General features: G+C 44.3%; 1 protein-coding gene and 1 long non-coding RNA gene across 3 annotated transcripts; one reads left to right on the forward strand and one right to left on the reverse strand.

Annotated features, from left to right (window-relative positions):
• Positions 1 to 13852: 13852 nt before the first annotated feature.
• On the reverse strand, positions 13853 to 16142 carry LOC124475395. The gene is made up of 3 exons (XR_006956923.1): positions 16058 to 16142; positions 13970 to 14034; positions 13853 to 13889 (listed from the first exon to the last, which is right to left on the reverse strand). It is a non-coding gene; the product is annotated as an uncharacterized LOC124475395 (long non-coding RNA).
• On the forward strand, positions 16084 to 27283 carry dusp3a (dual specificity phosphatase 3a). Of its 2 annotated transcripts, XM_047031969.1 has the most exons (4): positions 16084 to 16348; positions 16435 to 16619; positions 21077 to 21309; positions 23691 to 27283. In XM_047031969.1, exons 2-4 carry the CDS (start codon positions 16450 to 16452, stop codon positions 23918 to 23920), a joined length of 633 nt encoding a protein of 210 aa, XP_046887925.1. In that variant the 5' UTR covers positions 16084 to 16348; positions 16435 to 16449; the 3' UTR covers positions 23921 to 27283. The 2 variants fall into 2 exon arrangements, with proteins under 2 accessions (XP_046887925.1, XP_046887924.1); XM_047031968.1 differs by having other exon boundaries at positions 16085 to 16619.
• The last annotated feature ends 139 nt before the right edge of the window (positions 27284 to 27422 follow it).

Raw genomic sequence — 27422 nt, forward strand, 5'->3', positions numbered from 1 at the left:
GAGCCAGCACAGTAAAAGCATGTAATCACATATACAGTTGATGACATATAGGATTCAGTAAAGAACAGTTGAATACAGTACGAGAGGCTAAGATTCCTATTGGACAGAGAAAACTGAACAATTACAAATTGATGTATTTACATGGCTTTGAGGACGTCATGAGATGATGAACGATGCTGCCCCTGACTAATGTTTCTACATTGTGCATCAAGTTGATCGGTGTTAAGATTATAAACATATTAAAGGGCCGTTTTGTATCTGATGTCTACTCCACTCCAAATCATTGCTAAGTCAGTAAATGGGACATTATGGAAATCCCCCCCCCTCCCCAACCACACCCACAACCCCTCAAAATCCATTTACTTTGACGTCCACCTTCCATTCTGCCAGCTGCTGACTTATCAGTATTCAGATGAATTAGTGGCATGCTTGTGAACAGGATCACAGCTGGGGGGGGGGGATTATAAACATGAGTTGATGTGTGCAACTGTTAGCAACACATCTGGGAATCTTTTGTTTATCCAGTAGTGCGGTATTTATGCTAGTTTTGAAAGCATCACTCATGGTCACACAAAAACATAACTGTTAACCAGGAGACATGAGGGAAGAAGTCACCTAGTGTATTTTGATTGGTCAATAATATAAACAATTATCTGACTGTTCCAGGACCAGGATACACCAATCACTGCATGGCATGGTCAATCATGACACAGCGAAATGGGGACAGTGATCTTTGATGAATGGAATTGAAAGGATCCATGTATTAAAAGTGATCTTGTAATACGATCTGCTGAGAGCATTAATTAATACAAAGTTAATACAACTCAGAAGAGCCCCGACCAACCAAGCAACACACACACACTGTTGTCAGTGTAGTCAACAGAGGAGATTTCATATGTCTACAAACATGCACTCATCCGTTGTCTTATGTAAAATGTTATTGGGTTTATTATGTGCTTCATTTTGTCAGGTCACGCTCTCCAAAGTCTGTTTTGTTGTTGTTGTTTGAGTGCACTCAACCGCAGAGGAATCCATTTGGCAGTTGGAACATTGGGCACGTCTATCTGTTCTATCTGCAAGTAATTAATGGCTTTGAAAGTATTTTGGAGCGTTCAAATGCTAGTCTGTTTCTACACCACCTGCCGATTTCGAGAAAAGGAAATCAAGCAATGCTTATTCCACCAAGACTATTGACAATCCAATGCTTTTTGTCATTAATCCATCTTTGTTTTCTACTTACAGTAAATTACAATTATCCAATTTTTTTCATCTGTCTCAGATTCCGTAACATAAGCCCATCGCTCAATTAGTTAAACTCCAAATATGATGTTATGCAATGATTACACACTACCCTTTGCACAACAACAATTTAGATTCCATGCATTGTTTCAGTGTAGGGCGTCAGTTGGTATTCTAAGGACACAACATGCGGCTCTGAGACAATGTGACAGGTAATGAGTCATGCATTGCTAACATACAAGGACATCCAACGCTAGCTTGACTTTAATCGCCACCGCAGACTATGGTGTTGCAGCCTCTCCAGATAGTAAAACACACCAGGATCGCAACCTCTACGATCTCACCTTCCCCATTATGCATGTCAACCTGCTCATTAAAACTTTCCAGGGTAACTTTGGGGACTCATCTTGACAGAGCAGCTGGTAGCTTGAATTAATTACCATCATAAGGAGAAACTGCTAAGCTAACACATATTATTAAGCAATAGGGGCTATCAATCACCTAAGAGAGAATAGGAATACTAATTTGGTGACCCGTGTGAAAACTGACTGCAGGTTCATGCTCCTTCAGGGATGTTCTATCATGTTTACAGTAAACACCACACTTAAAGGGCTTGCTACATTGGTGACATGCTTAGATTCTGGAATCCTGTAGCGGTTCTTAGAACCTGTCCCTGACACACACGCACGCACACACACACACACACACAGTGTTCTTCCCTGTCTAGTTATGAGAGATCGTACAGGGAATCTCCCTCCAACAGATGCATCCCTAGAATCCTGAAGCAAGCCTGGTGCTGTGGTTTATTACCAGACAGATCCCCTCTCTGGTGTTCCTACTGTTACTCTGAGTTACCACTTCTTTTCAATTCTACTATTTACACACATACACTAGCTCAACATATAGGGTTTGAGTGTCTTTGTTCACTTGTTACAGAGATGCTGCAGTAAATCACCACATTTTAAAGTGAAATACATTGATCTGAAGGATTGTTTTCATTAGCAAGATTAAGATATCTAGGCATTGGTGTCTCATGTTAACCTGGAAATGAGACAGAATCAATCGCTTGAGCTGGTATCCACCAGTGGTGTGTATCGATTGGAAGACAATTATATTCAAGCATGATTAGCATTCATTGTTGTTTTTCGTTTTTTAAATGCTATTTCACTTGGTTGGTTGCCTTCATTTAATGACTGGTGCAGCAAGGCAGTAATACTTTGGAATGGCCCCTCAAGACAGCCTTACATGCCCCGGACACAATTACCTATCACCACGGCAACCGTCACGCAGTTCAGTAAATCGGTGACCTAAGAGGTCAGCGGTAGGGGTTAATATGCTTTTGTGGTTGGATTTAAGTGGAGGTTACCCAGAGGGCATGGAGGATTAGAGAGCAGCTCTGATCAATACTAATACTTTTCTCCACACAGCCTCTGATAATATTGGTCTAAATCTGTGAGAAAACATCTCCCCTTTCACTGAGGGGAATTAGGGGCCAAGATAACATTGCTGACATTGCAGCACACTCCTGATCATGTGATAGCATGCGTGTGTTAAATGCACTTGTGTAAGAGACTTGGACCAAGAAATTGAAGGTGTTTCCAGGAGAAAACTGTGTAACACTGCTGTTCAGAACTTAGCCACAAATACTAGCATAGCGTTAAAATCAAATAAAATGTTATTTGTACAGCCCCTTTTAAGAGGTAATGTCAGAAGATCGGGCTTCACAGATGCCCATCAGCACCTATAACCATACCAAACCCTCAAAGAAGACAAAGAAGAAGTAAATCTCTCCATAAACCTCAGACAGAAAAAATAGACGAAACCTCTGGAGGAGCAATTCACTGAGGGGCTCTTTCCTCCAGAGCAGATCCTACAGCTTCTTTCCCAAAGGTCCATCAAACTGTCAGTCATCCCTCTGTGAGAGGACACTCGAACAGTGAGTGGGCATGAAGGAAAGAGAAAGAGGTCCCAAAGACACAGAAACCTCAGGCCATAAACTGATGAGGTTATTTACTCAGAAGCTAGGCTTCACTTGCTCTGCTTATCCTGAGTGTCGCATGTGGAATTTACAGCGGCCAATATTTCACTTTCAACCATAAATTTGAACAAGCTTGAACAAGCTACAATCATCATCTTTGCAGGTGGGGGATAATCCATATGAAAGTTGTTGTAATGAGGAGCTCTTGACCGATCAGCCACATCAATCTGTCTGGCTGGATTGCTTGTGTCTGTGTCATGTATTTGAGAGCATTATAACATGTTTTGCAGGTTTGACTGAAAACAATCCAGCCTCTCGTCCCCCAACCCCCCAAACTCCCTCAAACACACACACACACACACACACACCCACACACCCTAAATGTCTCCTGATCTTACACTTACAGGGATTACCCAAAAACCCATCTGGCGCATGCCTGGGGCTGGAGTGATTGACCTGGTGCCCAAAAGAGACAGGACACAATAATCCTGCGATTAATGCCATCTACACTAGACAACCCTGGCTCCGATACCATCTACACTGGACAACCCTGGCTCCGATACCATCTACACTGGACAACCCTGGCTCCGATACCATCTACACTGGACAACCCTGGCTCCGATACCATCTACACTGGACAACCCTGGCTCCGATGCCATCTACACTGGACAACCCTGGCTCCGATGCCATCTACATTAGACTACCCTGGCTATGATACAATCTACACTAGAGAACCCTGGCTCTGATGTCCAGGCTGAGAGCTCTGGAATTGATGTGATGACTGATTATCATATTTAGCTCTGATTTGATATTGTTTTTGATTGTTGTCGAGGGTGGATAGCAATAATATGATGAGTGTGAAAAATTGCATTGTCATGATTGCAGCAAACGATTTATAAATAGTTAGAAGGATAATATCTTACAGATAAATTCATAGACATGGAGCATTTTCATGGTACATGAATGGGAAGCATGGATTGCGGTCTTTAAATAATTGTTTACCTAATTGCTAATCAAGATCTCACAAGATAAGTTCCTACGTAAATTCCTAAAGGACTAGCTTAGTTTCTCTGTTCAACCCTCTTTATGTCTACAGTACGTAGAGGGCAATATCTAAACAAAGACCACAGATGAATGAATGCCCAGCCTCAGGCTTTTGGGTCGATATTTGTCCAGTGGCATGGAAAAACTGGCCTTATAGATCTGTTGACTAAAAGCTCTCAGAGCGCATGGTAATGTGTGATCTTCTAACAACCAAACAGGTACAAAGGGCCAGTCAAATTAGTTTTGACAAAAAAACTATTAAGTTGGCATTCACATGAATCCTTTTGTGCACGTAAACTAATAACATTAACACATGCAACAATGGGAGACCATTAGAGACTACTGCTCCAAACTCCACTACAGTAAATTAAGCTTCCGTTTCCATGACAAGTTTGATTTATTCTCAGTGTCGTTCAGTGTGAATTATACAATGACAACGGGGGGGTCAAGTTCTTCTCCAGGGCTTGTATCGACCCCCCCGACCTGCTGTTTTTACTTCTTTTGGGGGGGTCCAAGTCTTAGGGAGTCAGACCCCCAACCCCCCCCCGTAATTCGCACCCTGGTGTTGTTCCTGTACAGTTGCTCTAGATCACGTGCATTTCTCTGGTCAGAACCGGACAGGCGGGTTCCTGGCTGTGAAGGAGAATCCATGCGGATGAGATTGGGCATTTGTGACCTGGTTTCTCAATCGAGACTTCCACAGTGATGCCTTTGTTCCGACAGACTGCAGTCTAGTTTGGTCTGACCCATTATAATCTGTTTGATTGTTCCATTAAAGGTTTCACTGATGGAAGCTTTGGAACAAAGTGTCAGTCCTGTCAGGTGAGTGGGATCAGTACTGACAGTGGACAAAAGAGTGTGAGATTGCATTTTTATACTGTATGTGCCAGTGTGTTCTTAAAGTGATTTAACGCATCTAGAAACCCAGTTTCTTCTCAGTACTTTAAATTGAGTGGATGAACAGGGACTATTTGGAAAAAGCCAACAATCAACTGAACTGAAGAATTTCACAAAAGCCCAGACTCAATCTTTGAAGGGTTGATTTAAACAATGAAGCAATCATTAACTTGAATCCAGACCAAATTATTAATGACACTTTTGTTCCCAACATCTGGTCGTTGCTCAGAACAAGCCTGGTTTTCCAAGGTTTTGGCTGGGACACTTCACACTGTGTGAGACTAATATGATCTCTGCTTTAGGTGGCTTGTGACCTGACCTCACAATCTGCTCATGAAAATTGCGTGGAAACACAGGAAACTATACCATTCTCAACTACACAGGTTATAAGGTCATTGAAGAAAATGGCATGCTATTCCAACTGATTTAATATCCATGTGCATTATGTGTGAGTCCAATATACAGGTGAAACCTTTACACCATTAAACCGTGTTATGACACACACAGCCCTACCCAGCTTTCACATCATTCTACATTCTAAGCATCATAGAAATAGCTGGTATTTGACCTTTGTGTCTACGTGTGACATGTATGGAGTCAACCCACTCTGAGCTAATCCTCTGAAAGTGCCCAGTGGAAGGATACTAGACTATGCTGTAGCAGGGGGCAGTGAAGCAGACAAGGGAGCCAGTAGATGGGGACCCTGTTGGAGATCCAGGACAAGTCCGACCCGAGCTCTGTTCAAGGTCAGAGTAACAAACACAAAGACACCTTTCCCCCACCTCTTATGTGCTAAAGACTTGAGTTGCTGGATGAAATATTTGCTGGATGTTTCTCACACCTCATTGTTTGACTTCCTGTTGCATTGAGTTATTAATTATGGTGGATACGATCAAAAACGGTGTGTGTGCTCTCCACAGTAACTATGACCCATTTCTGCTACGGTGTGAAGGTCGACCTGAGAACATGAGTGTGTGTGTACAGTACATTGTAGCAGACATTCAGTTAGTCAACTTAAGGCTCGTATTTCATCTTCACACTATGTGGTAAAGCACACGTAAGCAAGTGAAACACAGCACTTCAGCTCTCTCAGAAACCTGTCGGACTGTAACAACTCTCTTTCCTGCTTTGATGCTCGGCTTCTCATCTAAAGACCAATTACATGTCATCTTCTGAGGAAAGCGCCATCACGTTTCCTCTCCTCGGCAGCCCTGCAGTTTGTTTCCCATTACTATAATGGGACAGGAGAGCTAGGGTAGATGGAAAGATGTGAGAATACTGTAAAAGTGTCCTACAGTCGGGTGTCTAAATGACCTTAAATGTAGGGCTCAGTGGGCTGTAACTGCAGTGATGAGGTTGGTATGAACTTTTTTTCCTTCCCTTTCTCATTAGGAAGTCATTAGACCTGAATGGAAAGTGTAAGGGTGACACACTAAAACATGCCCCCAGGCAACCACTGAATGTCGCTTAGCACCCAGACACACTCCCACTGCCAAGGGCAACCTTCAAACTGTGTATCACAGGGGGTAGCTTTACAGTGGATCACACAGTACAGCACCTGCGTTGTTTTCGCTTTATTTAAAAAGCAAGATCCTTCCAGTATGGCTTACGAGGGTAAAATCTCATCCATTTTCCTGTATCTATGCTTGAAAATCTATTACACATTCAACCCCTCAACGGATACCGGATCAGTCAGCAAAATATTTAGTACATGATAAATTGCAAAGACATTTTATGGGAGCAGAGTGATGAATCCATCGCGGCGTATGAACACACATCCAGCAAAAGCCGAGCAACACCAAGCAAGGCTTTCCCTCGCAGTCCTCTTCCGTGTGTACCCGGGGAGCGCTGTTCAAAGGAGGAAGTGACAGTGAGGTTAAGGGAGGAGTGTGTGTCATATTTACTGATGTGCTGTCTGGACCAGGGCACAGCTGACAGGAAGAGGCCAGAGAGACCCTCCGCGCATCTGCTCTCCTGACAGCTCCCCGCTCCGCCGCAATGCAGAGCGGAGAGAGAGAGGCAGGCAGGAACACATTACCACAGGTGCACGGTTCACGCACAGCGCCTATCGCGCTCCGCATGCCTTTACAAGACGAGTTCTGATAGACAATTTCACACCAGCGATGGAAATGATATCAGAGGGGAAGTCTTGTAATAGTTCCTGGGTCACTTTCACGTTGGGAAGGGAGACCACGCTCCAACCTTCGCGGTGAGATGCACGGTCAAGAGGGACGTCAAAAAAGTATGACTGACGTTTTAATGGAAAAAGATCAAGGAGCTTACAGGAATGTCAGACTTTTATAACTGCCCACATTCACACGATAGGCATTGCAATGCATTGTGTCCCAGGTGGGGTGTGAGAGGGGTATGATGGGAAATAAATCACACAGTCCGTGATCTGACCCCGGGTTTAACAACCATTTTGGGGGCACTGGGCTTGCAGAGAGAAGATAACCTCTTGTTGACTCTCACAGCTGCCTTACCTCAGTCTCTTTTGGCATCCCATTCCCTCAACTCATCTCTGAGAGAAGCTAGGAGCTGTCCAATTGCTGAGCTTATCATTAACCTGTCCTTAGTATGACCTGTTCTGATTGGTCGGGCTCACTTCACTTCCCTGAAGGCCTTCACTCACCCCGTTTCAGTGTAGCTTATCTGAAACACCTCACACACAATGTAGGATGAGGAATCCTAATGAATGCCGACCAGGAATTGTTTTCAGATGATTTACTTACACAACTTGATATGATAATGCCTTATGGTGATCTCCAGCCATGACATTGGCCAGATTTATACATATTGTTTATATTAATACAAATTCTTCTCTCAAATATCTCAAATTTAAGATGTAAGTCTGTCAACTAGCATTTTCATTTATATTACTAACCCTATTCATAATTGAAAACCACAGCAAACATACTCTGAAACAGTGTCAATTTCTAGCTAATCGAATCAGCTTGGCATCAGGTAGCACCAGTAGCCGGGAGAAAGACAAAGATTATCAGCCAGCCCACGCAATCCAACTCCCCTCACGATACGTGCGTGTGCAGCCTGGATGTGTGAAGGCTAGGGCTCTGCCACAGGATGCATGTAAGTCATATTGGGGATATGATAGTGGATGGGCTGCCCGAGGCTGCCAGCTGCCTTCTGGTAGGGATCAAGCCTAGCGAGGGAACTGTACCAAGTCATTCACTCGGCAACAAAAACAAACATGGTTTATCCCAGAAGTGGGTTTATTCTATTAATCTGCCCAGTAACAGTTTGCGTGAGTGTGTGAGTGAGTGAATGAGAGAGAGAGAGAGAGAGAGAGAGAGAGAGAGAGAGAGAGAGAGAGAGAGAGAGAGAGAGAGAGAGAGAGAGAGAGAGAGAGAGAGAGAGAGAGAGAGAGAGAGAGAGAGAGAGAGAGAGAGTGGGATGTGGATAGTTTGAGTGGGAGAAGGAGGAGGAAGCCAGTGGAGGCATCTTGAAGAGCTAAAGATAGCACTGTGCTTCCAGGCACTCAGAGAAGCCTGGCTCTGTCAAGGTTACAACATGCACACGCACAAGTAGATACACACACATGCACACTCACAAATACACACTGGCAAGCACACACACAAGCACAAAAAGACACACACACACACAAGCAGACACACACACAGGCACAGAGCCGTGCCAAGGCAAACAGAATAGGGCTTTTAAGAGAGCCCTAACTGAGTTGCATAAAGTGAAATAACTGGTGAGCTGAAAGGGTGCTTAACAGAATGACTGAATTTACATGGTTGACTGCTATTCTTCTGGGAGGTTGTTTATGTAATGTAAATCTGTCCACAGTATATTTTCTACTCTACAGCTATCTGTTGTTTCATTAACATTCAAAGCCTTTGGCTCTTCCAGGTTCATCCTTGGCTGTAGATTTCTATGGTCAGAACACAGAGATGGCAAAAGTACACACATCCTTGATTCAAGTAGAGGTACAGATGCAGATACTCATGTATAAAAAGACTGGTAAAAATTGAAGTACTGACAACACTTTCACACAAGTTATAGTAAAGAAGTGTGAGCTATATACTTAAGTAGAAAGTAGCCACAACTACCTGTTTTAGTGTCACGCTGGTAACTGGACCTAGAGAAGCTGGCTTGCAACCACATGCTCTTGAGTTTGAATCTCCATTCAGCCTATTGTTGTTGGCCAAACATGAAATAATTTAGCTCCCTTGTCCAACTCCAACAGAATTTTTTCTTTTTTTCAACATTTAGAAACTTTTGTTTCTGAAACTTTTTTTTTCACACACAGTGAAAAGAGATGAGAAAGATGATGCCCAAATACATATGAAAACTAAAGTAACAAGCCTAGCTTGAAAACATTTCTGAAATAAATTAACATCTTCATTGAATATAATTCCCCAGACAACAAAATACCCATTCAGGTCAGAAATGCACCAGACTCTTTTCTCGCTTCAACCAGAACCAACTCACAAATTAAACAGACCTGGCATCAACCACCTTACATTGAAACCACACAAACGACACACAGAGACCAATTCTGGTTGGCGGCAAGTTCAACACGTCTAGTCAATCTAACCCAGGTAATGAATACAAGCTTGTGTTTATAGATAGCTCTGAACTCGTGAACAGCTCTAAAAAGGGACCCAGTTCCAAACCTATAATCACTGCCTGAGTATGGGCCTGTCCTCTTACCGCCATGATCAATACTTTTATTGGTCCCGTCCTCATTCGATCTCTGCGTATCGCACGTGCCCCATGTGCAATTGAAATTTGAACATGTATGAAGGGATGTTTTGTATTCTCAGCAAAAAGGAGTCATTTGATTTTCAAGTTAGATAAGAACACTTGAATCGGCTAGCTTACACGTTCAGATTTACGACGCACACATTTCATTACCATTTCTAAGGCTAATCATGCTTTGTTGTGCTCCGTTGTTTTGCTCATTCCTCATCGAGGGATTATCTTGTCATCCCTACAATTTCATTCTTGACTGCAAAAGCAATTTGACAGATTTTCTCATCACAGAACGGCATTTCGAAAAGACTAATTGTGTCTTTCCTAGCCATTTTCTCCCGTCAGTCAAAGAAAATGAGCCCTTTAGTACATTTCTTTATTCATCCATGACAACATCAGTGTTGTGTGTTCCCACATATCTCAAACAAATGTGGAACATCACAGCACCACTGTAACATGGCAACCAGAGAATGTCAAAGGTCGATCCGGAACGGTGAGTTTTGCAAGGTGTCTGAGCAGTGGCAAAATGTAGTAACAACGGGCCCAGGTGCTGCAGCCCCTGTAGTTACGCCCCTGTGTCTGAGTAGCTTAGTCTGTCTGAAGGAAGATTACCAGCATATCCAACACACCACTACTGCGAGCACAAGCTTGGCCTGATGTGGAAAATGGTTGATATGGCAGTATGCCACGATGATTATCGCTCAGCACAAATAAACGACTCATTGGCACGTTGTGGATTCGCTGGTTTTTAATAACTCTTATCACTATCCAAAAATTTCTAAACACTTTGGTTCATTTTGTTCAAGTGTGCTACAGTAAATTGACTCTGAATGAATGAAATTCTGCTTCACACTCAGGAATGACATAACAAATTAGTCTGTTACTACCCTATTGTTGAGGTCAATATTTGACAACTCACAGAGGATTTAGGCAATACTGGGGTATAGAGATAATCACCAACTGGCTCAAATAACATTAGTCCTAATCAGACTTGGAAAACAAGGCCATTGTTGGCCCAAACGACACTGGTTGTAAATTGCATTGCAGAAAATGGACGAAATCCGTAACACAAACATGCCACTTTGCTTAATGACATTTAGACCTATTTGTTCTGTTGTCTATGGAGCACTATCTGTTTACCCAGATGTCAATAGCTAAAGCTCTAAATTGAGTCATCTAATCTGTTCATGCACAGATACCTGAAAGTTATATATTGACCACAGTTTACACATAACCTTGTTTTCTATAATATAAAAAAGTGAACGTTTAGCGAATGTGGAATTTGCCCAAGACGAGGTGGAAGGTAGCAATAACTTCTGCCAAGTCTGCAGGATGTAGAGAGTTCCAGTAAATAATGCATCTGTGCCTGGATTTGATGTGAATAATTTAGCTTATTGCAGAGAATAAGGAAACAAGGGTAATATGGTGCTTAGTCAGCTCTTGTATATGTGGGTGAATACTGTAAAAGCTAAATGATGTCTATTTCTCAGAATAATTCAATGACTGGTTCCTATTATGATGACTCAGACTTAGTAGTACAGACAGAACTACACTGAGTGCCTTCTACCAACTGAAAAAGCATTTATTTTAATTTGGGAGAACTGATTTGAACCATATCAAGGTATTTACCGGTCCAGTCTGGGGGCTGCTCCTGTTGTGGTGGAACTACTAACAAGACAATCAGGCGGTTAAGGAGACAGACAGGCAGGCAGTTAGCAGACAGTCGGGCAGTTAGCAGACGGGGAGGCAGAAAAACAACGCTGGTGCAGTCCCTCCTGGTGAGTCATGCCTTTTGTTTATCGATGAGGGAGAACTTTAACACAGCCTGAGTCCGTCACAAGACCACTCAGTACGAGGTAGACAACGCCATGCTGTTTCTCATTGGCTGAGTAACAAGCAAAGAAAGTACGTCTGCTGAGAGAAGAATGAGGACAGGGTTTGGTGTTCTCATTTTGGTCTGTTTACATACTCACAAAGACTACCCCTTGCCTTACATGCAGCACAGCAGTAACCATGGCTGCGTACTTGTGGCATGTCCAAAAGGGTGATAAAAGGGGTTATGATGATGTGCAGGATTTTTGTATGTCATCCATGACTACACTCCATGACTACACTTACTTGCCAATATTTGGGTCAAAGAAAGAACTTTCAGACACTGTACTGACACAGATTTGTCTCTCTTAAGGAACTGCAGGTAATATAAAGGCATAGGTAACCTGTCTTTACAAAAAGAAAACAACAGAGCCTACAATTCGATGTCCCCTCCGTCCCCGTCCCCTGTCTGAACAACTCAAGTTGAGCAGTTGTAGTTCACGCCAAAAGTCTTTTGCTTCAGGAACCAGCACCCTTCCACCCAAACCAAAGTGGACCTGAGAGTAAAATACCAGAGGTCCTGACCTCGTTCTTCAACACTAAGATGAATGTAGCCGCAGTCTGCCCACCCAGAAGAGAGGTGGAGAGGTCACCATAGGTCAGTCTCATCCCTCAGTATCAACAAATACAAACACGTGCACAAACACACTTACACAAACACACATCTCCGCAGAGACACACACTAATAAACACACACATTATTGCAAATACTGCTCATGATACCTAACGATAACAAGGTCACTCTCCAAACTTAAGACCAGCATTTATTGTAATTCTTTTTCCTTGTACAGAGGTACACAATTGCATTTTTCCATCACCATGGTATTCAAGAAGACCGAACAAGCAGATGGTTGTGTAATCACATTTCATCCTTGTTCGGCTATCGATAAATAACCCTGAATGTCCCTTATGGCATTAGACAAACAAAAGCAAGACTACTCTGTGGCGCACTCAAATGATTCAGATTGATGAAGATTCTCAGAATGTTGCATGAATGGGAGAATGGGCTATAGAATGCACCCAGTGCTCATATGCATCACAATAGAATAACCACACAGAGGCTGCATGTAATGACAGGGCACAGCCCACATTGAGACCATCTGGATAATTGTACCCCGTGCTCCTCACAGTCAAGTGTTGCATTGGGACGTTGGGTTCTGAAAGCAAACCCCATGGGAAGAGAGCACCCCCTACTGGTAAGTCCACAGCAGTAAAGTCTGCCTCTCCCCCTTTTAATGAGGAAACGATTCATCTCACTCATTGATAAAAAAGGTGAGGTATTACTTTTGATATGTTACACGGTTAACACCGATGCTGCCCATGCTTAGGTATCAATCAAATAAATACGATGTTAAACATCTAACAGTGGATTATTAGATGTTTAATTTTTACCTTTTTACCTTTGTTACCTACAGAAGTTTATGTGTCCGTTTTAGAATGCCATCGTTAAAGGACGTATCACCAAACACACTGACTTGTGCTACTGATGTGTCTTGTCTGTATCTGTGCTCTTTATCAAATCAAAATGCAAAAAAATGCACTGGGATCCATGTTGGCCCACCTCCTGCACCTCCCCCCCACCCCCCCCCCCCCCCCCCCTCACACCACGGCCCCTGGGAGAGCTCCTGCTTCATCATGGGCACCAATGACATGTCCTCGCCCAGCACAACCACCTCAATGAAGGACAAAGAAAGAACAGGAATCCATGGATGAAAAAAAGAAGAAAAAAAGAGGACAAAACTGGGATATTAGATTTTAGGGGACTAAGGAGGGTATGGGGTTACCTGGACACACATTTACCCTATGCTCAGATTTCTGCTGTGTTCATGCTCCCTTGAGCAAGGAGGTCAGGTCAGTCTGGCTTCATCTAGATATTAAAAACCATTATGCGCTTCTATTACATCTGTTTATACTGAAGAAAAAAGACCACACCACATGTGTTTATAGATTTTACATTTCCATTTAGCAGACACTCTTATCCAGAGCGACTTACAGTAAGTACAGGGACATTCCCCCCGAGGCAAGTAGGGTGAAGTGCCTTGCCCAAGGACACAACGTCATTTGGCACAGCGGGGAATCGATCCGGCAACCTTCTGATTACTAGCCCGACTCCCTCACCGCTCAGCCATCTGACTCCCATCTGATGAGGAAGAGGCCACTTCAAGTCAATTCCCTGATCACATTTACAATTTTTATTGGTCAGCATGGCCTCTGATTTACCTTTGGATTTATAGGCTGGGACCAGGTGGTGGTTCTCCAATCATGAGGCCCGCGTGTTGCATGACCTGGATGAAAGAGTCAATAAAGAAGCCCCTAAATCAGCTTCTGCCTGCATTGTGACAGCCAGATGGGCCTCAAACCTCCCTTATCATTCCTCACTCAGATTAAAGTCAAAATGGAGATCTGCACAGATTTAGACGAGCATGCACACAAACATGTACAAACACACACACACACACACTCACAAAAATGTCTGGTGTAGGCCTATTGTCCACAATATTGGAATTCATTTTTGTGTGAGGTCTGTCTCCATGGCACTGCTCTGCATTTTTCTTTAATTGCCATGGAAACTGAGAAATGATGACTGGCCTCTGCTTTCAAGTGTGATGAGAAACACAATGTGTTCAGGTGTTTGAAGAAGGACACAGATAATGGCCGCGTTTCCCATATTCGTTAAGAAGCTCTTAACGCTAAGAGCTTCTTAGGAGCGTTCTAAAAGCTCTTAGTGTTCTTAGAACGCTCCTAAGAAGCTCTTAGCGTTCTTAGAATGCTCCTAAGAAGCTCTTAGCGTTAAGAGCTTCTTAACGGATCTGGGAAACGCTGCCATTATGTAGCCAATCCATGCTCCTAACGGCAAGGATTGGCTGACCTGTTGCCAGGCGTCCAAGCTGACGTTGCCAGTTTGAGTGAGGTTTCGTACCACCATCTCTGATTACATTCTGATTGGACCAGGGTACTTTGTTAAAATGCCATGAGAGTAGTATATGAGTTTATTGACTTATGTCCAATATATTATCATTATTTGACATCCTAATGGTAATTCTACAACTCCAACAGCAAGAGAAGCACTCAATTACATCTGTCTCATAGTTAACCAAGTATTTATCAGGAGGAGTACACTATACAGAAATATAAATGCGGTTTAATTGAAAATGGCCTAAAAACTGTTATCATTTGAAAAGGACCAAACAACTAATATATCTAACCAAGATAATTTAGTAATATACAAGAATTATAATAATATAGTTGATATAGAATATAGTAGTAATTTATTTGAGAGCAACGATAGAAGGATTGTGTTGTGGCTCCATCTTGTGGAGATATTGAATGGTTGAGATTTTGCTGAAACGCCAGGATATTTAGTCTGTTACCAAATTTGAAATGAATAAGAATTGTCGTCACACAACGAATGTATCATTTAGTCATTTTAGCAGACGCTCTTATCCATCATATGCTAGGCATTTCAATCCTGATATAATTATGTACTGAATCAAAACGTCTTATATCACATTATATTAAGAAATGTTGGTGAGAGGGGTAAATGTAGGGTGATGATAGCAAGACATCCAGTATCTCCACTGAACACTCTACACTGCCCCCCTGTGGTTAGATATCTAATTACACCAAGCAAAAGAGCACAGATAGATTCCTGATACACCTGTAAGAACAATAGGGGATGCAATGACTGTTGATGCTACTGTAAGGCCACATAAACCAAGGGTGAGTTTCTTGGTAAAACATTTGGTTGGAAAATAAAGAATCTCATTCGTTGGAAAATAAACAATGTCTTTGTTGGCTAGCTGTTATGTCAACGAAAGGCTACAATAAATCTCATCTAAATTCTCCAGTCATTGCTTGACCACTTAATGCCACGTAAACTAGGCTATATGAATGTAGGCCTACTGTAGAATCTGTGGTCAACGTAGTTCTATAGGCAAATGTGTATGACCAAATTGTATATAATCTTCGGAATTTTGTAAGAATGTACAGATGTGACTAAAGGTTTCATTACTTTATGTGGTAAGTATTACGGCTTTGATAAAAGTCTGCAGATTGTATGTAGTATGGCTTTAAATATGACTTTGCTTCGTCAAATCCACTTGTTGTCTTTTGTAGAGCAAAAAAAGCGAATAAATTACAAACCTAACAAGGTTTTACGAAGTGTGTTAAATGAGTCTATAAAACTTAATATCTCTGTATTTTAATATGATGTTAACCGTTGACTGACGGTTGATACCCAATATTTAACATAAGATAGAGATGTCACTGAGAGCCATTTTGGCCAGCAGTTTTGTATCCAGAGCATACCTGTTCCATAGGCATCGGTATCAGTCTGGTGGAAGGAAGACTGAAATGTAGTCGACTTCGTTATCGTACCACAAAACAAACGTAATTGAGCGGTCGGTCTAATGGCGCCCTCTCTGCTTTGTTGATCGGTCCTCGGTTGCAATCCTTGTACGTGCGTGTCGCTGTCCTCCGCCAATTCCTATCTCCAGGGCGTCTGACCGGCGGTGGGCGAGTTGGGGTGTGTCTGCCAGCGAGAGAGAGAGAGAGGGAGGGAGCGTGCGTTTCAGATAGCTTGGACACCACACGACTCAAGTGAGAATAAAATGCTGCAAAATCAGAAATTGACACGACTCGTGCTCTGGCAGTAATCTGACACTTGTTTGTTCGCCGATACGAAGAGACAGCCTGGAACCATGAAGAAACACCAGAGCCCGGCAAAACAACCACCAGCTGAAGTCACCATACCAGACAACGAGGTTACTGTGCAACAACTGAACGAGCTTCTGTCGAATGGCAGTGGATTTTACAGTTTACCAACACAACATTTCAACGAGGTCTTCCCCAGAATATACGTTGGTAACGCGTAAGTCATTTTTGTCTTTAATCAAATTCAAATTTCTCTCTATTTCTTCCCTCCAAACAGCCCCCATGTCCATCAGATGACATGAACAGGTATGCTACTTTATCGTAATACAGGACCTATGTTCAGTCACGACGAAGACAACATTTGGTTTTGAAATGTTGTAGAGTCTTTCCTGTTATTGTTTCTCTCAAAATAACAACCTCATTGTCTGCCAAAACAAGTACGCTACCTATTTCCATATTTCACCCGAGACAGCCTGCACCTGTACTCCTCAATGAAAAGTGTTTCAGGATATTTATTGGCACGATTGACTATAATTAAGTATAATAGCAGTATCATTAGTGTAGTAGTATACATTGATAGATTATTTGTAAAATATAACCTATAATTTAGAATACATGGGCATTTGTGTTCTGGTTTTCAAACGAAAAGAAAAATAGACGCGCGCCGCACGCTGATGCTCGAATCTGAAGGGCGATGCAAAGACCCATTTTTCCACAATGAAACGACTCCATAGGTCATTATCTGAGCCATCTTCTCTCATCCGTTTCATTCAGCGCCACCCATTATTTTAGGCTACAGTATCACGATATACGGAGGACTAGATATGACGTGAGTACGCCTATAAATCAATTGAGTAAAAAATCAGAACCACATGTGCAAGGTTCATCGGTAATAAGTTGCAGGCTGGTGGCAATTGATTACATTGTTTGGATCTTGAGGAATTTTCAACATTAATATGTAGTAAATGCTGTTACTGTTCATTCTCCCTGTGTTAGTTTTGTTAAACAATACAAACACGAATGAAAATAGAACAACTTAAGACAAATCAATTGAAATTAATATATTTATATTGATTGGTGTTAGTCACTTTTATTGTGTTTTTAATAAAAGGAACAGAAGACACAACCCAAATATTACTTAAACGCTGAAACGCACGCACACACACATGCACTCACGCATACACCCAATTAAAGGAGTCTAGTGGGCTTAGGCAAACTGTCCTATGGTATTCCCCTAACCCATATATCTGAGGTGGTTGACTGGGTACTATAGGCTATGCAATGAACATGCCGACTCACCCAGAATTTACGGTCCACATTCCGGTAAGGTCAGTTCTTGGTATTGCTGCACTGTATGCTGATAGTGTGGGAGAGGTGTGGTTTGCATGTAAAGAGGTTTATTTCATAAACATATCCATCACTTCCAAGCCTTAATGCAAATTGAACTTACTGTAACATTGGTGAGTTTACCAAGTGACAAGAACCCACTTTGCCGATGTGGTGATTAAAGTATCAAATTTTCTTTCATCCCAAAAGTAGATGTACATTACAGTAGAGTACCATATCCCACAGACTGTAGACTACCTGTCTACAGTATTTCCCATATAAGGAGTCATGAACGGAAAGCATTTCTGCCTAATCCATCACTTGGCTCCAGACAAAGCTAAGAGATCTGTACAGTGGTGAGCAGGACAGGAAGCAAGCACATTACCTCTGTGCTACAACAAAATCAATTAGAATATGCCACTCTTCTGAGCCAAGTCCAAGACTGTTGCTGTTGACTTTCCTTCGGCTCTGCTCTGCTTACTGAGATGCCGTCATTGGGAGTTCCTGTTCTGTAGGCAGCTGCTTGTTGTTAAAAGGGAATAACGTCAAATACTCCAGGTTTCTGTTATAAAGGTTTGTCTTATAGAGAACATTGATCCACATCGAGCCCCAGTATTTCCTGCCTCAGTATTTCCTGCCACACGATCACATTCCGCAGTGACATTTGACCTGTTGTTACTAATGCCTGCAAAGATCTTTTGCACCATATTGTGCATGCCGTCTCACAGGAGGTGATGTCAGAGCAGAGTGAGATGGGCGGTATGGATTCACTATTGATCAAGCTCTGCACGCTAATCTGACCACTCTCTTCTCCACTGGGACCAGAAGAAGGAATCATGGCGGTTCAGATCCAGCGTTGCCCTTGTTCAGTATTGTCCTGATGTATGAAACTACTGTCTGTCCACAACAAATGGGTTAGCGCCCATATGCTACAAATTGTCATTGAACATATAGGACAGGGACACAAAGACCTAGATAAAAACAGAAAGGGCTTTCCAATGACCAGCGTATCAACGCTGTATATGGAAAGGTTCCTAGGAACATCTCAGGCAATGCTAGGACAGAAAACAAACTTCAGCAGTGCTAATATCTGCTGAAGTTTCTTTTCTGTCCTTGCATGTCAAAAGCATTTTAGCACGGCTTACATCATAGATTCCATCAACAAAAGCAGCACCTTCAATGGAATTCAATGTTGATGGAAACTATGATGTAAGCCGTGCTAAAAATGCTTTTATCAAAGAACGGGCCTGCATCTAAAAGCGCTCTTTTAAGGCGGAAGTCACTTCCCCAGTCATTAGGGGTTGTTTTTCCAGCAGACGTACAGTACAGTATCGCTCTGCTAAGCGCTGGTTAGACCTGTGGTTGACTGCACACTTTTGCTCTTTGTGGGGCTGACATAAATAATGGATGGCAGGGGACTGTAGAGATCACAGCCAGGAGAGGAGGACAGGACAGGTAAGAAGGGAGCGAGTTCAACCTCAATCCCAACACACACACAAACACTCAACACCTACACACAAACACAACTACACAAACACACTGACACCCGTACTTTGCTTTGTGGGTGGGTGTCTGGCAAGCACACAACAAGCAAACTGACGTGTTTTCCCTGTATCCGCTGAATGCGTGTCAGACCATGTCGACAGACCTGCGTAGTCACACGGCAACAGAGTCATGCACACATGCTCGAAGTGATACCTAACACACAGTGAGTCATTGTCATTGCAGGAGAAATATGACTGCAATCTGCTGTGGCTCTGACAGGCCGGAGCATCACAGGGGGGCAGAGAGAGGGACAGAGAGACGGGGAGAGAGAGACAGAGAGACGGGGGAGAGAGAGAGACAGGGAGAGAGAGACAGAGAGAGAGATAGGGAAGGAGAGAGAGACAGGGAGAGACAGGGAGAGACAGAGAGGGACAGAGAGGGACAGAGAGGGACAGAGAGGGACAGAGAGGGACAGAGAGGGACAGAGAGAGACAGAGAGAGGAAAGACAAGTGTGTGTGTGTGTGTGTGAGTTATGGGTGTCTGTGAGCTAATGTGAGAGCATGTCCAGAGCCCATCACCAGGCTCAGGCTGCATCACCTCAGGAGCCTTGGCCCCAGGGGCAGGCAGACATGGAGACAGATGGGCGGCCTCATCATGCTGTCGTAAAGCAAAATGGTGGCAGACTTCATCTTTATTAGTCAGCCGGCGTGGGCGGAGTGCCCCCCCTCATCCTCCCGCCTTCATCCTCCCCCCTTCATCCCCCCCCTCATCCTCCCGCCTTCATCCTCCCCCCTTCATCCCCCCCTCATCCTCCCCCCCTCATCCTCCCTGGAGACCCTGACTGGGTCAGTCAGCACAGCCTCTGGAGTCTGAGATGCCCTGCACGGCACCATGGGATATCTCACATAACTCATGCCCTCCTTGACCTCAAGCCACTGTGCACTACATGGCTATGGACAGTGGTTGTAAAAATAAGTGTAACAATACTCCCCTGTTAGTACTCTTGGGTAGGTCAAACGAAGAGGGGGGAGTATCAGATTGATTCTTTCTGGGAAGTTGATATGAGGATGTAGGCAATGTGCTGGAGTGGAATGTAATGGTGGTTTGATACAGTGCTCTGTATAAGTCAACAGAAGTTGACTGTATGTGGAGAGAGTAGAGCTCTTCCTCTGCCCACCACTCTGTCTGACAGCCCAACCCTTGGCTGCCAGCCAACTGTCTCCTTGGTGTGTCTGTTTCTGCCCTGTGCCCTTGGGGCCACGCCAACATGGCCAGACATCTCCTCTAGTCTAGATGCAGTTCCACTATTTATCCCCATCATCTCCGTCATCCTACAACCAGGCATGTTTGGCGGATGGCTAAGCTGTCAGAGAATGTGGCCTGGGCTTGAAGGGCGAGGGTTAGGCGAGGGGGTTGGATTGGGTTCAAAGATTTTTAAGCACAAAAAAACGAATTGTCCCGGCAGATTGGAAGATGGGGAGTTAAAGCTATTGGCTCTGAAAAGACAATGTCACGGTCTTCCAGGGTTCTGGTGGGCACAGTGTCAGCTGGACAAGTTGTATCTCCTGGTCTGGTTCCAATTCATGGGGGTTTTCCTCAAATCTTCGGTCCCCTAGACCTCTTTTTGGAGCATCTTATTGAAAATGATGGTTTCTTGTCAAAATACCAACCTTTTTCCGTCATCCCATCGATTTTACTTTTCCACCCTACAATCGTGCACCTGCAGGTGTACGTCATTGTGATTTATATCAACATTGATGTCTTTTAGCACAGGGTCCACAGACTGTTGTTCTGTGCATCTGACAATAAAAGGCTTGAACTTGTATCCCAGGTTAATGTTCCTCCTCGGTGTGCGTCCACAGGTTCGTAGCCCAGAATGTGATGCGCCTGCAGAAACTCGGGGTGACACACATCCTGAACTCGGCGGAGGGCAACTCCTTCATGCACGTCAACACCAGCGCAGGGTTCTACTCCGGCACGGGCATCACCTACCACGGCATCAAGGCCAACGACACGGAGCAGTTCAACCTCTGCGCCTTCTTCGAGGAGGGCGCAGATTTTATCGAGAAGGCCCTGGCACACAATAACGGAAAAGGTGAGTCAGACGTCTCCCCGTGACGAGGACTCCGAGGTCTGGCCACACGTCGTTCCTGACCTCTTAAGCCTTGACCCAAAAGCTCAGAAGGATACAACGTGTGCCGACTTTGAATCCAGCCGAGTGATGAGTCTTGGGTCCAGTTCCCCTCATGATAAATTCAAGGGCCATTAATTGAACAAATTGAATGATCATGCAGAGTAACTGGAACTAGCTCGAGTTGAATGGACGAAAGATTTAGATTTTCCTTGCAGTCAGTCTTTATTTGGTCAGTCTGATTTGCAGTGTTAGAAAAGGACAGTGTGATACTGTGTTAGTACACATAGTAGTCATGAAAGATGGAGTGACAACACTGAGGGTATTTAAACATTAAAAAGCTCCTTTTCTGACTCGCAACAAAAAGGGTGTGCCGGAGAGAGACAGTTTCTTCAGGGCGCAAGACACAAGACATGCTTTAGTGATGCAATCGCCATGTCATCGTTCCTCCGGCTGAACAGAGCAAACAGGAAGAGTTAGACCTGCATATGGCAGCGTCTCAGGCTAAATCGGACACACTCCTGAGCCCTGCTCCACATTCTTCTGTCAGATCTCCGTCTCAGGTCTCTTGTCAGAACGTTGCCTCAGATAGACGCCTCGTTGGTTCAAATCAGACACGTCCCAACGTTCGCTTTAGAAGTGACTGAACTTTTCATTTGCGACAATGTTCAGCGTATGACTAAAGGGGGGAATTCGGGGAGGAGAAAAAAACTTTTTTAGCCTTTGCCAAAACATCATAACTCCTCACAAGCCTCCAGACAGCACCCCCACCCCTCTCCCCACCCCCGCAGAAAAACAACACTCGTCTAACTCCTCGACCCAGCACGAGGAACCCTCTTCCCAAAACTTCCTCCTAGTGTTGACACACCCAGGCGATGCATTTAATTGGTGCCTTGAACTCTGTGTTTTATGGCATGGATTTAATGTCATCTTTGACACTGAGGAGCAATTATAAAGCATCTTAATTCCCAACCAATTTGGCCACGGCGGCCCGGCTCTGCGGTAAATCAGCAACAACGTCTGCAGCAGTCAACAGGGAGGACACTCATCTTTCCGGAGAAGCGCCTGGCACCGCATCAGCGCCCTCCCAGTGTGCTGTATCCTCCTGTAACACGTCAACAAGCTGCCCCTGACATTTCAGGACCCCCTCCTCCAGAGCGGTGGAAAAGGTCACGAGTCGTCGGGGGTTGAGAGAAGGGATGGGAAGGGGAGGGACAGAGAGAGAGAATAAAGGAGGAGAGGAGGAATGAAGAGATAAGGAGGGAGTGAGTGAGTGGGGGAGTGTGTGAGGATGAGTGAGTGTGTGGATGAGTGAGTGTGTGGATGAGTGAGAGGGGATTTGAACGTGTCTGACTGATGTGTGGAAGGGGAGGGAGCTGCAGTCTGGGAGGATCTACCAGGAAGATACAGTCGGCTCTGCATCGATCTGCAGGAGGACACCTGGGTATTGAAGAGGTCACCCCGATGGCAGAGTACAGTCCCTGAACAAAGCAGAGAGAGGAGAGGGGGAGTGGATAGAGGAGAGGAGAGGGGGAGTGGATAGAGGAAGGGGGAGGAGGGAGGGGAAAGGAAGGGGAGGAGGGAGGGGAAAGGAGGAAGAGGGGAGGAGAGGAGGGAAGGAGAGGCTGAGAGTAGTAGAAAAGGAAAAGAAAGGAAAGAGGGAGGAGGAGGAGTGTGGGGGTGGATAGGAGTAATGGGGAGAGGAGTGGCATCGGGTTTCAAGCTTGCTGCAGAGTCGGCAGATCTGACCTGAGTGTGAGCAGATCGCCTCCACGGTGAGAAGTTGGCAACATGAAGGTCTCCTGGGGCATGTTCAGGTCGATAATGAATGTATGAGTAAGACAGGTTAGGGTTGGGGTTAGACACACACACACACGCGCGGTACATAAACAACGTGTGAGAGTTCACACACTCACAAGGAGACATAGTCTCACAGCAACTACACACACATGCGCGGCTCTAAAAGTAGGGCGTTGTTTAGGTGCAGTGTAGATGGTTGACATTGCCATGTCTGTCGTAGAGGTCATTCAGGCCTTTGATTTGCATCTCCTCGCTGGGGACATGCTTCGCTAGGCAGGTTTGGACTGAGCATATGTTCCAGAGCCCTCCCTCCCTACTGGAATCCCCCCCTCCTTCCCTCTCCTTCAGTCTCCTCCCTAAGACCCCAGAAATGTAAAATGGCTTCCTTCATTTAAGACCACGACTGACTTCAAAGGCGGAAGCAGGACAGTCGAATCTTACCGCCTGTACTTGGAAGTCGGGAACAATGAAAGACAGGATCTACGGTAGGAACCTTCTATTGGGAAGAAATGAGCCTTAGTTTTGTGTTCATCTTTGCCCAACAGGGAAGGTGTACGTCCATTGTCGAGAAGGCTACAGCCGCTCCCCGACCATGGTCATCGCTTACCTCATGCTACGCCACAGAATGTCTGCAAGGCAGGCGGTCGCCACGGTGAGGCACAAGAGAGAGATCGGCCCCAACGAAGGCTTCCTGCGCCAGCTGTGCCAACTCAACGAGAAGCTGGCGAAAGAGGGCAAGCTGAACGGAGAGGTCGGGAAGTTAAAGACCAAATGAGAAGGATTGAGAGAGACACAAATCCTTCTTCCATTCTGCCTTTACAGGTCTCAGCTGCCCCCGGAAGAGCCAACGACACCTGACCGACCCAAACCAGCAGACACTCAGACACACCACACCACTGCAACACACACACTCACACTTGTACCTTACACACACACTTACAAGTTAAAAACACCTCACAATCCCACACTTCTAGTTCTCTCCTCTTCTTCCTGTGCCACACACACACACACCCCTACACACATCCGTCACGCTGCCATCCTCCTTGTCACCATCGCTTTTCCCTGCAGATCTGTGAGGGTACCTCTGCCTGATATCCAGCTGCTCTCACACTGAAGGGGAGGTTAGGCAAGGAGAGACTGGAACCTTCTCCAAACACGGCTCAATGCTCTCCTCTCCTTCCTGTTCTATCTCCCTGTCTCCTCACTCCACAGACAGACTTCTGACTGGACCCGTAGACCACGAACACAACCGCAAAGTGTCTGTGTTGACCTGAGATGTAAAGCATTCCCTTAACCACACGTGTAGTTTACTTTCACACGCTTCCCTTTTTGGAGCAAAGAGGTTGACAATGTGGTTTAAATCATAGATTATAGCACAACTATCGTTTCCCAGTAGATTGTAACCATTCCATAGTTTCACACTGCCCTGCAGTCCCTACCCTGCACCTCAGAGTGTCTGAGGTGACAAATAATGTCATAGCATAAAAGGACACCTTTCCCTGCTCTTCCTGGAAGTGTGGGATATTCCGTGACATAGGAACAGGAAGTAGTGTAGGGATATCAAAGCGATATCATGGCAATTCCTGTAAAAGATGCTGCCAAATTTTATATGAAGAGAGAAGATTAAACATTCCATGAAGAGAGAGAACACGCCCCCTTGAGTTGTGACACTCCAGCCCCTGATGACCCCCACACCCCTGCAGACACATACTGAATGAATCCAGAATCTAGTACACTTGTGCCCCTGTGTATGCACACACATCCGTCCCCAATCCACGCTAACTCAACACAGCCTTTCTCATTTCCTCAGCCCATAACCTCCTCCCTTTTTTCTAGCGGATCAAGTGCATTTACACACAGGAATCTCCCCATTCACAAAGACGCACTTGTCATGCCAGACAGTTATCCACTGCCAAACACCCGTGACACCCACCGTCGTTCCAACTGTCCAACAACGTTACAATCGTTTGTCTTAGGTCTGTTCATGTCCACTGCCTTGTTCCTGTGTGTACTAACGTCAGACAGCATCTGGCCTAGTACACAGACGCAGGGTTGAATGACAAGGCTTTTCTGTTTGTCTGTAATAGTACATTGCAGTATATGTCAATCATCCCACTATGTTTATGATATATCAACGAGAATGCCCAAAACATCACAATGTATGTTACATAGACACATACTATAATAGCTAGTAGTCCAGTCTGTATTATGGTAGGCCTCAGATTGGACTTCATTTAGTGTAAGTTAAAAAGTTGGCGCCGTAAAAGACTCGCGCTTTTGTGTTGAAACCGACGAGCTCGCTCGACTTCAACACATCAAGGATGTTCGCCCCTCAAACATTCATAAGAGACGTTAACCCTTACGATGCTCCCTGGGTCTCGACTTCACGTTCAAACTGAGCCGCCATCCCTAACATCATCCAGCCCTCGCCCGTCACACTAACGAGGAGAGGGGAGAGAGTCCATCGCCCACCGTAGATCACTTTAGAATCCACGCACGGCGTGCACTAAAGAGGGCGTTAGTGCGCGCAGCTCGCACGGCCAGTCAGTTCTCGTTGCGCTCACGCTACGACGCCCGAGGGCTCGTCTGCGTCCACGAAACGAGCCGGCTCCGCTTCTCACAATGGAGGAGAAAACTGACACTAGGAAACTAGGTTACATTGTGACATACAACACTATCTATTCCTCTTTTCGTGTCTATATACATATGAATATATACATGTACTGTATATACATATTTAAGTGTTGACATATATGAATGTGACAGCAATGTGTCTATAATCTGTAGGTATCGTAAGTACATGTGTTAGTCCTTATGTATCATTCTGTAATTAGATATTATACGCCATTGCAAACGTTTACACTTGGCAAACAGCTTTCATGTCAACATCACCGTCCACCCCATCTTTCCTTCTCAGCTGTTGGTGCTGTATAGTCCATCAGGGCCAGTACAGCTTTCATGGGTTTGTGTTGACCTCAGTTTTCAGGAGAACTCGAAATATTGTAGTAATCACAGAATAGGGGTTGGATTGTGGATGTGAGTAGAATGTATTGATTCTGTGAGTCACAGCAGGTGGAAAAGGATGTCCTCTTTCACTGTTATTCTGTGTTCTCTGCACATCAGTCATAATCCCATCACCCCTCCCAACCGCCTGTCACCGGCTCACCACCAGCACACAGAAGGCAGTCCTGTGAAGAGAGTCAATCGGAGAATGAAAGGATAATCTGAACCTATCATTAAACATTCCTGTGTAATCCCAACATCTAGGATTTTAATAACCTTCGAACTAACAATTTTAATCACAGAAGAAAAACTCAGTACCATCCCACAAACAAACCATTGCGATAGAAGACTATCTGCTCTGCAACCTACTGTTCAGTAGGTCTTTTTAAATGTTTTTAAACTGGCTTTGTGACTCAAAACACTGGTTTGTTTTGCTCCAATTGTGTCAAATGTAGGAGTGATTATCCTACCGAAACACAAAGAGCAACAACAATTTTTAAGATTTACAGTTCCTTTGTATGAATAATACCTTCAAAACGGTCCAAGATGAGGGTATTTCTTTTAAAGCATAAACTGCCTACACTTACACCCATAGAAGTGGTTTACAGGGAACTTTGTTAGTACCTGAGTTCCACAAATAAGGTTACTTTCAATTAACACAAGTGATGAGGAAGTGAAGGATCATGGGACAGAGTTGTTGAGCAACATCATCTGTACACTCACCCTCTCATATGTTGAGAAATACTGCCACCTGCTGTTTTCATGATTCCAGTGGTCTGCACAAATTGTCAATTATTTCATGGCTATTTTGAGTCCTTGTTAGAAACTTTTTCTGCAGTACTTGATAAACATTGTCAGTATTGTGAACCAATAACTGTGCGTAAGGCAGGACTATGTCGTTCTTTGGAATGTTATTTGCAACGTTAGCCAAATGATACGTTTAAACACATTATCTTGTGGTTATGTTTTTGGTATGTGCTGAATTGTCAAGAATGTCAATTGTGACCTTCCTGTAGTGTGTAATGCTATATACTGGGTAAGTTACATGCACTGTGGCTATTGTGAATCATATGACGCAATAATGACAGTTACTAGGTATTTTCATCAGCCCACAAGTAATATACGCTGCAAAACATTTTGTTTGTTTGTTTGTTTTGGACAAGGACATTGAATGTTGGGTAAGACTTGTGTGCATCAGATGCCCCAACTGTATGAAATAACTGTCCATTCTGCTAGTGCTTTCTTTGCCGTGCCAATGAATGCTGCTCTTGTTA

The sequence above is a fragment of the Hypomesus transpacificus genome, chromosome 13, assembly GCF_021917145.1.
Source record: "Hypomesus transpacificus isolate Combined female chromosome 13, fHypTra1, whole genome shotgun sequence".
NCBI classification, from domain to species: Eukaryota; Metazoa; Chordata; class Actinopteri; order Osmeriformes; family Osmeridae; genus Hypomesus; species Hypomesus transpacificus.